The 13,316-nt window shown below is 41.1% G+C and overlaps 1 protein-coding gene across 1 annotated transcript in view; it reads left to right on the top strand.

The window, feature by feature from the left end:
* Window positions 1-7,828: 7,828 nt before the first annotated feature.
* Window positions 7,829-13,316, top strand: part of EFEMP1 (EGF containing fibulin extracellular matrix protein 1) — a 72,828-nt gene continuing 67,340 nt past the window's right edge. The window contains exons 1-2 of the mRNA XM_004458180.4: window positions 7,829-7,975; window positions 9,186-9,273. Coding sequence (XP_004458237.1) covers window positions 9,193-9,273 — 81 coding nt within the window. The 5' untranslated portion in view covers window positions 7,829-7,975; window positions 9,186-9,192. The remainder of the gene's footprint in view (window positions 7,976-9,185; window positions 9,274-13,316) is intronic.

The following is a 13,316-nucleotide window of genomic DNA, read 5'->3' as shown; positions in this document are numbered from 1 at the left end:
TGAGTCTTCTTCTGAAGCACAGGCCACCAGCCACATGGATTAATGTTTGGGGGGTATTTTAGCAATCAATTTAATAAATACATATTATCTTCAGTGTAAAATTGTAATTGTGTTTATATGTGTATATATATATGTACTCTCCCTATACATATATTCAGAAATATATATATATATTAAAAGCATCTACAAAAATCTCATTTCAGTTCATCTTTTCTCTTGGCCAGATGCTGATTCCAATTCACTGACTAAAGACAACACAGAACAAAGAATTTTAGCACTAAAAAGGATATTAGAAGTATCTCTTGGAAGGGCATACAACTTGTTTCAGCAATGGCAAGTATATCAGAAATGCATATGTGTGTTCACCACGAGAATATTGTCACAAATAGTAATGGTAAACTTAGCTATTCAAAAATATTGAATATCTAAACATTAATATGAAAGCAACCCAATAAAAAATGTAATCAACATTATTCTTGCAATAACATACTACCAAGAAAGCAATAGTCAGTGATCAGTTTTATCGTCTAACCAAGAATACTGGTATTTAACAAATGAACTCTTTGTATGATAGGCAGAGGCTTATTCACTCAAATCTGGCTCAAATTTCAGCTTCCCTTTGGACAGCTTCATAAGAGAATATACTCTTCCAAGTCGAGTAGACCTAAATGTTGCCTGGCCACATGGCCAGAAATTGTGGGCTAATCCTGAAATTCATTAGTTGGTCTGAAAAATGCCAGGGATACCCACTGTGGGTCACTGTTGGGCACAGTTAGCCTACACCTCAAACAGCCATTCCTAGAACTGAGCTACCCTGTTAGGACAGGCTTAATTCAGATATCTCCAAAGGTTACGGAGACTTAAAGCACATTTCATGGTCATTGACATCTAGGAATCTCTTCTGAAAATTTTTGACTTGTTTTTTTTCCTCACCCAATAGATCCTCAAATCTTTAAAGTCTCCTTTCAAATCTAAAGTCTCAGATTCCTCTGAGCTCACATCAATTTAGGAAGGGGAATTTAGTACAATCTCCAATTGCAGTCTGCTCTATCTCTGCGTCCGATTTGCATGTCTAGTTCTCTACAATGAATAAATCATCCATGCCTCTGTTCTTTCCCTGCAATCCTAAATTCAGCTGGGGGTGAAGAGGGAGTAACGTAGAAGAGCATTTAGAGCAGGGGTCTAACAGCAAACTGTCTGGTTTTGAACCCCCATTCTGGTACACTCTAGCTACATGACCTGGGGAAAGTCCCTCAATTTCCTTCTTAGTGAAATGGGGATAATAATAGTGCTATTGAGTTAGCATATATAAAAATTCTTACTACAGTTCCTAGCAGTGTGTTATTACTATTTATTATCAGTAAGGAAGAATAATTTTATGAGCCCCTTGAAATTCAAAACTTTAGTTTCCTCAGAGCCATTTATTCTATAAATACCTTCACCTCAAATTGCTGCTCAGTACTGGCCATACATTTCCATGACCCAGCCATCAAACTTCAGCAGACTAAGTCCAGACCTTGCCTTTTGTAAATATCCCATAAACTAGAGAGGATTACTAACAAAATTCACCATCTTGACAACTTCATTTACACTCTCATACAATGAATCTCACAATACAGGCTGATGCATGATCAGTTACGATGATCAGGAACAAGGAAATCTACTAAGGATTTGGGGTGTATGCATTCTTTTATTTACTCTTCACAAAAGCACTATAAGAATTATTATCCCCTTTTTACATATGAGGAAACTGAGGTCCACAGAAGTTAAGTAACTTGGCAAGAACTGATTACTTATCCAATTTTCTTTCTACCACACCTTTAATGTGCCAACCGTGCCAGTTTGCCTGGGACTGAGGGGTTTCCACAACATTGAACTTTCAGCACAAAAGTCCGGAAAAGTCCCAGGCAAATCAGCACAAGTTGCTTTCCCTTCTATTAATCCCTCGTGCACCTCTTACTTCCTTATTTATTTTTTTTTAGGAGGTAACGGGGATTGAACCCAGGACCTCTCACATGGGAAGCAGGCACTCAATCATTTGAGCTACATCCACTCCCCCACTGCTTTCTTTCCAAACTCATTTTTCTCATAGATTTTACTTTCTAATTAACCACACACCAGTGAATATTCTTAACCAGGTTTTAAATACAAGGACTTGTGGACTCCATGACAATTAATTAAAGATCAATGTGGGTCCTTAAGACTTAATTTTTTCAGGGAATTTTTGAAAAGGGAAATATTAAAGAAACCATAAAATACAAATATTTCTTTGTGATACTATAATATAATATCTGGCAAACTAGGGAGCATGTGACTACCTTTAAAAAACTGTTTGCTTTTTTAAAAAGAGGTATTCAAAGCCTGTTAAGAGAGACAGTGCTGCCTTCCTGACTGTTAAATTCCTGGCTATTCATTTTTTCTTCTGATTTTTAAAAAAATTAAAACATTGCAGGGGTCCCTAAAATTATCATGACCCGTTGCATCATCCTATGAACAATACTTCAAGGATCCAGGTTCGTCCATTCTGCTGGCCATCCACAGCAAGCTTCAGCTTTGTGCTCAGCCTGGCTTCCCTCCCCGCTGCTGTGATGTGACTGGTGAGGGCAACTGGGGCAAGAAGCACCTTCCTTCTCTCCAGTGTGACCCAGGAAAACCTTTCCCTTAACTAGGGAAAAGAAATTGCAGTTCAGACTGGTCTACAATGGAACAATGGCCTACCCCTGAAGCAAAAGCAGGAGAACCCCACTGCCATTATTTTATCTTTAGACTAGCTGGAGATACCCCTAAGGCTAGAAAGGGGAAGAGTACTATTGGGCATTGAATCATGACTCCCACAAAGGCAAAGTGAGGTCCCAACCCTTGGTCCTGTAGATGTGAACTCATTTGTAAATAGGACCTTTGAAGATGTCATTAGTTAAAGTGTGCCTAAACTGGGTGGGCCTTAATCCAATATGGCGGAAGTCCTTATAAGCAAAGGAAATTGGACACAGAAAGAGAAGTCACAGAGAGCAGCCAGCAGCTGGAAGACAACACAACTAGGAAGAGGAAGGAGAATATGCCATCATATTCATTGTCATGTAACTGAAAAGCCAAGGACCAAAAATTGCTGGCACTGATCTTGGCATTCCACAGTTTTTGAGAAGAAAGCATCTCCTTGATGATGCCTCCATTTTGACTTCTCTTAGCCTCAAAACAGTGGGCTGATAAATTCCCATTGCTCAAGCCAACCCATTGTATGGTATTTATTTTAGCAACTGAGAAACTGATACAGGTATCTAAATAAATTGGAGTTATGTTGGGAAGAAGTAAGATTCTACTAAACCTACCCACATAATACCTTCTAATATCTAAGAATAATCATTCACAGGAATTGAGTATTTGTCGTGGATTTCTCATTGCATTCTCACAATTCCCTTAATAAGTAAAAACTAGTATCCTTTCCATTTTACAGAAGCAGGAACTGAGGTTTAGAGAGCTTAAAGGTTTTGCCCAAGATGAGATTTCTCAGTTAGGACACAAACCACAAGATAAGATTTCTTAGCTAGGACACAAACCACAAAAGACAAAAATTAATAAATTGGACTTCATCAAAATTTAAAATGTTAGCACTAAGAAAATGAAAAGGTTGGGAGAAAAAAAATATATGTACATTTGACACAGGATTGTAGGAAGAATACATATCTTAAAAACTGTTATAACTAATAATAAAAAAACAATAAAGGTATTGGCAAAAGATTTGAATGGATACTTCCCAAAGTAAAGATAAATGGATGGACAATAAGCATATGAAAAAAGGAAAGCTCAACATCAATAGACATCAAAGAAATGCAAATTACATCCACAGTTTAATACCACTTACATACTCACCAGAATGCCCAACATTAAAAATTACTGACAATACTAGGTCTTGGCAAGAATGTGGAGTAACTGGACTCTCATATATTCCTGGTGTGAATTTAAAATGATACAGTCACTTTGGAAAACAGTTTGGCACTTCCTCATAAAGTTAAACATACCTGGACCACATGTCCCAGCAATTTCATTCCTAAGTATTTACCTAAAAGCAAGGAAAATATATATCCACACAAAGACTTGTACATGAATGTTCATAATCACTTTATTCATAAACTATCCAAATATCCATAAACAGGTAAATGTATAAGCAAATTAGGGTATATCTATACAATGAAATACTACTCAACAATAAAAAGGAATGAACTCCTAATACACTTAATAATGAGGATAAATCTCAAAAACATGCTGAGTGAAGTAACCAGGCACAAAAGAGTATATATTCTATGATTCCATTTATCCATTTATATGAACTTCTTGAACAGGCAAAACAATTCTCTAGGAACAGAAAATAAATAAATGATGGACTGTAAAGGGGCTCGAGGGAACTTTAGGGGTTGATAGAAATAGTCTGTATCTTGATTGTGGTGGCGGCTAAAGAGATGTATACATCTGTCAAAATATATCAATTTACTCTATATTTTAAGTGGGCACAGTTTTTTATATGTTAATTATACCTCAATAAAGCTGATCTAAAACAAACTAGATTTGTCCAAGGTACATTGGTAATAAGTGGAGAAGCCAGGATTCAAACCCAGCAGTCTGAGTCTGCAGCATTGCATGTAATTTCCAGAATCCCTCAGCTCCATCCAATCATGAAACCTGCTAGAGGACCTAACCTCCTTGACTTGTTATTGCTGCTGGTTTTGCATTTAATTTTGAGCTGAAAGTACCTTAGAGGTTACTGGCTTCAATTCTTGAAACTGAAGCTCAGAGGGGCTGATTTAGCTCAACTCACTTGGTTGATTCATGACAAAACCAGGACAAGGTCACAGCTCCAGGCTCTGAATGCAGTACTCGCTCCTCTGTGCCACCTACAATAGATCTTTATTCTTTGCTAGTTTTACTCACAACCTTCCCAGGAAAGATAATCCAAGAACATGTACTGTGCTCTCATGGACAGATGTTGGGTCTTGAAAAGCTACTATTACGGCTCAGCTGTAAAACATGGATACTAATAGTTGACACCACATGGGGTTGTTGTAGGTTAAATGAGAACAAGAGCAAGTAGTTTGGGACCTAGCCTATGATGTGTGCCTCATTCCCAGTTGGCTTTTACTAATAAAGGAAACAAAATGTGTTGAAATATCTACTCTTTGTGAGATAATCTACATATTTTGTCTCATTTAGTCTGCTTTATTGTCCTCGCTTTGCAGATAAGAACAGCTGAGAAGCAAAGCCACTAACCTCAAGTCACACAAGTGGTAAATAGAGCTGGGGCATGAGCTCTTTCTACTACTCCATGCCGCCTACTATATTAATTTATTCATTTATTCAACAATAGTTATTGACTACCTCCTATATACTAGACACTTTTCTAAATGCTAGGACAAAAGCAGGGAACAAAACAGATACAAAATTCCCTGCCCCCATGAAGACAATAAAGTAAATAAGTTACATAGAATGTTAAAGAGTGATGCATGTGCGAAGCAGATGTGGCTCAAGAGATTGAGCTCCTGCCTACCACATGGGAGGCCCCAGGTTCAGTTCCCAGTGCCCCATAAAGAAAATGAGCAAGAAAGAGAGCTGGCACAACAAGATGATGCAACAAAAAGACACAAGGAGGAAAAACACAATGAGACACCCAACAAAGCAGGGAGCAGAGATGACTCAAGCGATTAGATGCCTCCCTCCCACATTAGAGGTCCAGGATTCGGTTCCCATGCCTCCAAAAAGAAGAAGAGTACACAACAAACAGACATGGCAAGCACAAACAATGAGGGGAGGAGAGAGAAATAAATAAGTACAAATCTTTAAAAAAAAAAGAGTGATGCATGCTATGGAGAAAAATAAAGCAGGGAGGGTGGGTACAGGTTGCTAAGGGATGGAAGTCAGTTTTGATGGGGTAGTTAAGGAAAGTCTCACTGAAAAAATGACTGTGGAGCAAAGACCTGAAGAAAGAAGCCATGCAATGCCTGGGTTAAGAGGATCCAAAAAGAAAGAAAAGCCAATGTAGAAGCCAATATGTTTGAGAAAGCAAGAACAGCCTGGCTGTAGCGTGGCGAACAAGAGAGAGAGAGAGCAGAAGATGAGGTGAGAGGGAAAATGGGAAGCCAGATGAGTAGGGCCTTGTAGGCCATTGTGAGGACTTTGGTTTCTACTCTGAGAGTTGGGGAGCCGCTAGAGGGGTTTGGGTGAAGGAGCAACATGACCTGACTTCGATTTTGAAAAGAACCAACTGGGGATTCTCTGCTGAAGACTTAAGGAGAACAAGGGTGTAAGTAGGCAGACCAATTAGGAGGCTGTTGGAATTATCCAGGTGGAAGATGGATGTGGCTTAGAACTTTGATTGAAAGGAGATGACAAGGAATTTTCTGAAAGATTGAATGGAGGATGTACAAGTAAAAGAGAAATTAAGGATGATTCCATGATCCTGGACTTTGTACCACTGGAAAGATGAATTGCCATTAATTGAGATGGTAAAATTTTGGGGTGGGGTAGGCTGGGAGAAAGGGTGAGAATCAGCAGGCATGTTAAATTTGAAATGTTCATTAGACATCCAGATGGAGACTTCAAGTCTGCAGATGGATATACAAGAAGGGTTCCATGCTGGAGATAGAAATTTGAGAGTTTTTACCCCACTTTTTCTGGGAAAAGGACTAAGGAAGGTAAGAAAATTTCTAAAGAAGAAAAGAAAACATCTGGCCAAATCTTTTTGCATAGCAAAAAGTCTGGAGGTCATTCATGATTAAAACAAACAAACAAACAAAAACACCTCACTAGAATTTTGGTAGTAAAAATCTTCAATACAATTAGCAAAATCCGTATACTCAAGTAAAATTCAGAGTTGTGGAAAATCTCTGACCTTGTCCAATAGTGCATGCCTTGCTACCAACCTGGCAAGGACTGGGTGCCCTACTGGATGTCCCAGAGATGAGAGAGGCTTCTACCTGATCAGCCTCTTTCCTGCAGTCTCCACCACCTTCCATCAGGTCAGCAGGGAAGGGAGAGCTGCTCCTCTCCTCACCATCTGCCTACCTCCCATTCCCACACACTCCCCATGGACAGAGACAAAGTGCGTACATAACCTCTTCAGTTTGCAGGTTGCTCATTCATGAAATTGTATTTGGCTATTTGCTTCTTGGAAGACACAGCTGCCTTGGAGGCCAACTGTTAACTTGACTATAGAGTTGGAGCCTTCAGAGATAACCACAATCTGTGTGGTATGATTTGACAAGACTGGAAAAAATATATATATTTTCTCTCTAAATTCTGGAAATACCACCATTAGTATGAAAAATAAGGGTGAAATTTTGAATGCTTTATGTAGGGACAAATGAACCACTGGAGAGGAGAGCAGCAATAAATGAGCAAAGTGCTCTATAAGGAGGAGGGGTGAGAACAAAAATAAACATCCACCTCACAACTTTGTTAGTGTTCCGTTGGGCCTACTCCCAACACCTGGTACATAGTAGGCTCACAGATATTTGTTCAATGCATAGATGATCATTTTTCTCCCTTTGAGGAAGCAAACACCCTCTAAGTCTGATTTCAAATCACATGCCAAATGTGCCATCTTCAGCCTCTCATTTCTGGCGCCCGAAAAGCAAAGCACTACGGAGATTCCGGGGTGTCTGGGAACCGCAAGCGAGGGGAACTGGCGAGGGCAAGCAGGCCCAGGGCGTCGGAGAGGACGCGGGAGCAAAGGGTGCGAGCCCAGCTGCACAATCCCGCCGGGCTTGCTGCGCTGGGCTCTAGCCTTGCGCCTCCCTCAGCTCCCTTCTCCGCCCCCCTCTGCCCTCCCCTTTTCCGTCTCCCTCTCCCTCTCTTTCCTCCTCCTCCTCCTCCTCCTGCCGCTGCTACCGCTGCAGCTGCCAGATCTCACCAGTTCAGACCCACGGGGCTGCCCTCCCCAACTCACTCCCCTCGCTGCTGGGGCCTGGAGCGCAGCGCGACGGCGCAGGTAGGTGCCCCCCGTGCGGGGGGTGGGGGTGCATGGAGCGTACCCAGTGCCCTCGGGTCCACACAGAGGAGGGGGGTGGGGGGAAGCGGGGTGAGGTGGGATGACCTGGAGGGGCGAAGGAACGCGCGTACCCGAGAACGAGTTACTGCCCCGGACTGTGCTGGATCTCCGGCAGAGAGGCAGAGGTGTGCGGTCTCAATGCAGTCTCTCAGCCTGTACGAGGACCGGGTGACATCTGATGGGATGGGCATGTGTGTGCGCTCGGACAGCCACCGGCACGACTTTGCCCGGAACTGTGGACCTGAAAGTTTCAGGGGGCCTGTGTGCGAGATTTAAGCCGCACCTGGATTCCACAGGAGCCGCTTAGAAGCTGACGCGCTAAGCTCCGGGGACCGCCTGTTATGTTAAGAAAGGGGACCTCATCTCCCTCCGGGCGCCAGGCCCACCGCCCCGAAAAGGGTACCCGGATCGCTGTGTGGTCCGCGGGTTCGGGCCCTGGGCCGCACCTATTCTGAAGGGCAGGATGTCGGGAACCCGGGAATTGATAAGGAACAGGGGAATCCGACACTTCGGGTTACTCCTCCGTACAACCTGGAGCATTTTAACAAAAAGCTGTGCGCAGAGAAGAGCGCGGACATGGCACCATGCGAGTTTATGCTAGGGTTTGTGCGAGAGAGCTCTGAAGGGCAGGTATTCCACTCGAACTGAGAGGAGATTGCTCCCCGAGTTTTTAGGTGTTTTGTTTTAACAAAAGTTTGAGGCCAAGGTAATTCATAGTGGCTCGCAGGTATTTCTGCTGAGCTATGAAAGAAACTTAACTCACAGCATGTGAGCATACAGAAACCTCCATCCCCGAGAGAAAATCCTCCTTTGGAGTTGATTACGTTCTGTTCTTTCCCTTCCACCTCCTCTTTCTGGAGCCTGCTATGTAGATGCAGCATAAAATGCACGCCTGTATATCCTTTGTATATGTTCAGTGCAGTCGGTTGGAGTAATGTGAAATGCACTTCTCCAGCGTGTTTCTTTCAAGCCTGGTTTGGCCACGCTTTGAGGAGGGGGAGGGGAGATGAGAGAGAAGATTGGAAGTCGAATACCTTGGAGCCTCTGCCTCCTCCACTCTCCCTTCCTCGCTTGTTACTTCACAGCTAAAGTTTTATTATTTCCCCCGCAGCAGATACTAAGCATCAATTTGTCCCGTGTTTTCTTTGAGATTCACGATGTTGAAGGCCCTTTCCCTGGCTATGCTGACTCTGGCGTTGGTCAAGTCACAGGACACCGAAGAAACCATCACGTACACGGTAAGGGGTGATGGAATTTGAGATAAGTGCAGTTCAGCGGGATTCTGTGACACTAGAGAGACTTTACCCACCCCTGCCAGCGTATGTGGGCTGTACTCTGTGAAGGGTAGTAAATTAAACAACGCCTTCGCACAGTTTACGTTTAAGATTCCTTGTAAATTATCTTTGGTCCTTTCAAAAGTTCATCTAGATCACCAATTGAGATAGTGGCCGAAGTGTAATGATTTGTGCAAGGCCAAAAAAGGAAACCTTTTATAAACTGAAACCCAAGTAAAGTTACATTCCAACACATTCAATAAAGCACTGGATGTGAGGAATCCTGAAGCCTGGATTCCTCTATACATGCAAATGAACCCACATGCAAATGAACCCAAAACTTTTAGAATGGGACTCAAGTCAAACAAGAATGTTAAACGTATAAAATACAGTGCCTCATTTCTGCGAGTGATTTGTAGTCTCATGTAAGTGACCTTTCCTGAATTTATAAAGCCTGTGTATTCAGTTAGAGTATAACTGATAACTCATAAATGCCATTCAAATAGACTTGATGTGTTGACGGGAAGCAGTAAAACTTGGAAAAACTTCTTTTAAAATAATTTTAAGTGATTTTTAAAGGCAGTGTATACAATTTGGTTGTGAATTTTCTAATTAGCATATATGAAATTCCCAGTATGATTAAGCAAGCAATTGCATGGGTATAACCAATGTTTAAGAAAATATTGGAAATATCACCTGACCTCCTTCCACTGCCAGGAGTGGATGTGGTGAGAACAGAGGAGGACAGTACTTAACCTCGCTGCTGGGGGAGTTGTATGCATCTCTGTGTTTTGCTCTCCAATCTTTAAGCAATGTTGTGAGGCCAGTGACATTTGTCCTGAATTGGAATATGAAAAACACATTTCTCTATTTGTTTCCAACTTAAAATTAAGTAATCCTAATTAAAAGAATGTGAAATTTTTTTGAAAATAAAACTCTTAAAAGTGAGCTAATATCAATTACTGATAATAAACATTATCTCACTTTTTGGTACCATGTTACCCCTAGAATGTTTGTATTCATCTGGCAAATGTTCCTTGTTGTTGTTCAGATCAACTCTAAATCAAATAGAGTTTAATGTAAATATTTTGTTAATGTTAAATGTAGTTGCTTCCTCTGCGGAAGATAAATAAGGCAAGAGACATGAACGCATGTGTTGTTTATCTTTAAAAGAAAATATTTTGTTATTCAGAGAAAACTTCCTACCTTCTCAGAGACCTAAAATCAAATTAGCTACCCACTTTTGTAATCATCTAATAAAAGATTTTATTGCTTTTACAGTTGCATTTCTCACACTCCCTTTCCTTATCACCTAAATCTTATTCATCTTTAGCAGAATAAGTTCCCTGTGGATTAAACACTGTAAATTTAAGACCACTAACTAGTTTCACTATTATTGTAACAGTAATATTACAAATATGAGACCCTTTTTGTGCTAAAATTAGATCTATTCTCTATTAAACTGTGTATGCCTAATAATTCATGGTTAAAGGGCAAGAGATAACTATTTATTAACAACTGTACTATGGAGACACAATCTCCTTGCATCCTCACAGCAAAATTAGAGGTAAGTGATATCATCTTCCTTCTGTTGATAGTAGAACTAAAGATCAGACAGGTTGCCTAACTTGCTTAAGGTTACATAGCTAACAAGTGGTATAAACAGACAACTAAATTCAGTCTAGGCTTGTTCAATAATAGAGCCACATTAAATGTACAGGATCTACGTGTAAGTCTTCTCTATTTACCACACAAATTATCCAGCTGAACTGCCATTTGTCCTGTTTTGAAAGATAGTTTTTAGGAGGATGGCTCATATCCCCATATGTTAAAAATAGGGTCCATTCAGCTGTTTAAGCATCAAGTATCTACCATGTGCATAAGCAAGCTTCAGCCCTATCAAAATAATTCATTTATTTACTAAGAAAATTCAGCCCTTAATCTCAGAGTTTACCCTGGAAAAACACTCTTGAAAACTACAAGCTACAACGTTCCTGAATAAGTAGAAGGAAATAATATTATTACACAGATTATACAAATTGTTAATGAAATAGAAAAGCAAGGAGGTGAGTAATCCAAGTGATGGCATGCTGGAGCAAATGGAACTCTGTGCTAGTTCTTGAAGGAAGTGATGACTTTGGATTGATTAGAGAGGCTGAGGGGGCACCTGAGTTAGAGGGAATGGCATAATCAAAGGCTGCAGGTAAAAACGAGCAAGACAAGTCTAGAAGGTGATACGGTGAGATTGGCTGGAGCTGGGTTTTGAGAAGAAACTAGAAATGGTGATAATGGGAGATGAACAGTCTGCAGGCCACTGTGAGTTCTTAGATGGAAAGTGACATAACCAAGTGCAAGAAATTGTCATGGAAGCTGTGTACAGAATATAGAGAGATGGAGATAGGTAAGGAGCCTTGCAAGTCATGAGACTAGGAGGGCCTGTATCAATGTGGTGGATGTAGAAATGGACTCAAAGTCAGCAGACCTTGAGGGAAAATCATTGGAAATGTCAATGCTGATATTAAAGTTATAATCCTGGTTTCCTGAGAAAAGTGCCTGGGACAGTGTTGGGGAAACTAGAAAGAACTAGTTGGGGAGATAAAGTGAATTCTGTTTTCACTCTCTCATTTTATATATCAGTCAAATATCTAAACTGATCTCTCTGCCTCCATTTAGTTATTGACTCACCAGGCATCTCATGTTCAAAATCAACTCTTAGCTCCATCAAAAGAATTTATATTTGTTTGTTTACTCCACTTTTGCTCAGTCCTTCCCAAAGCATGTTCTTCACGTGACTTCCTCACATGCACATTTGATCAAGTTGTTTTCCCTGAGCTTAAAAGTTCTTCAATGGCCTCTTGTCACTGACAGCAATATTTCTCAAGAAGTGGCCCAAAGAATCCCTACATTCAAATCATCTAGGATGCTTGCTGGGAATTCAGATTACCAGGCCCCCACCGAGACCTACAGAATTGGATCTTTTGGCTGGGTCCAGGGATCTCCATTTTAATAAGCATCCTGGGTGATTCTTAAGCATAATAAAGCTTAAGAATCACTAATCTTCAGGGTAGAATCCAATTCCTCTCAATGCTGAAGAAAGGCTTCCCAAGTTTGGACCTGTCTACCTCTGTGACTTTATCCTATACCCCACTCTGAGCTACTTGCAGCTCTCTTTCTCTTTAACAGTTTTGTGACTTTGTTCACCATGGCCTCTCTTCCTAAAATTCTCATATCTCCCTGGAAAAATCCTGCTTACCCAATAAGACCCAATTCATTTGTCCCCTCCCTGTAAAGCCTTCTCCTCCACAGCCCAGGCAGATTCCACCACTCCTACCACACAATGCTTCCATTATGGCACCTGGCCCACTACCATGTTCCAGCTTCTCCATCACTCTCCCCATCTCCTGGTCTGTGAGCTGCTTGAGGACAGGGACAAGGTCCTCCTCATCTTTGTATCCCAGGACCTAGGATAGTGCCTGGGATGAGAAAGTGCTTGATAGATGGTTTGTTTCGTGTATAACCCAAAAAAGGTCTGAAGGAACTGAAGCCAGGAGGCAGGCCAGGTCTGAGGGGGAGGTGTGGGACTTGGCTGAATAGGGATGATAAGGAAAGCAACGGGCTGGAGTGTGCTCTGCAAGGGACTTAGAGAGAGGGAAGAGCCATAGGCTGAAAAGAAGAAGGTGGAATCTTTTAGGTAAAATTTATAGTGTGGAAGAAGGGACAAATAAAAAAGAGAAATGCAAGAGGTCAAAAAAGGTTAGTATCAATTCAGGAAGAAAAGAAGTTGAATAAAAGAAGATGGTGATGGACAACTGTACTAAATTCAACAGAGTGATGAGAGGCAGCTGATGATTGCAGAGGGGCCCTTGAAACTCTCCAATGCACAGACATGACTTTAAAAAGAATTTTTTTTTAAAGCCAGACAATGTTCCACTACCTACCTCGCAATATGTCTAGGACTTTAGCACCAGGATCGTTGTCATAAGAATAAGACTTTTAAAGTGACCTTT

The sequence above is a fragment of the Dasypus novemcinctus genome, chromosome 17, assembly GCF_030445035.2.
Source record: "Dasypus novemcinctus isolate mDasNov1 chromosome 17, mDasNov1.1.hap2, whole genome shotgun sequence".
Classification (NCBI taxonomy): domain Eukaryota; kingdom Metazoa; phylum Chordata; class Mammalia; order Cingulata; family Dasypodidae; genus Dasypus; species Dasypus novemcinctus.
The sequence above is the reverse complement of the archived record's forward strand: the minus strand, read 5'-3'. Positions and strand labels throughout refer to the sequence as shown.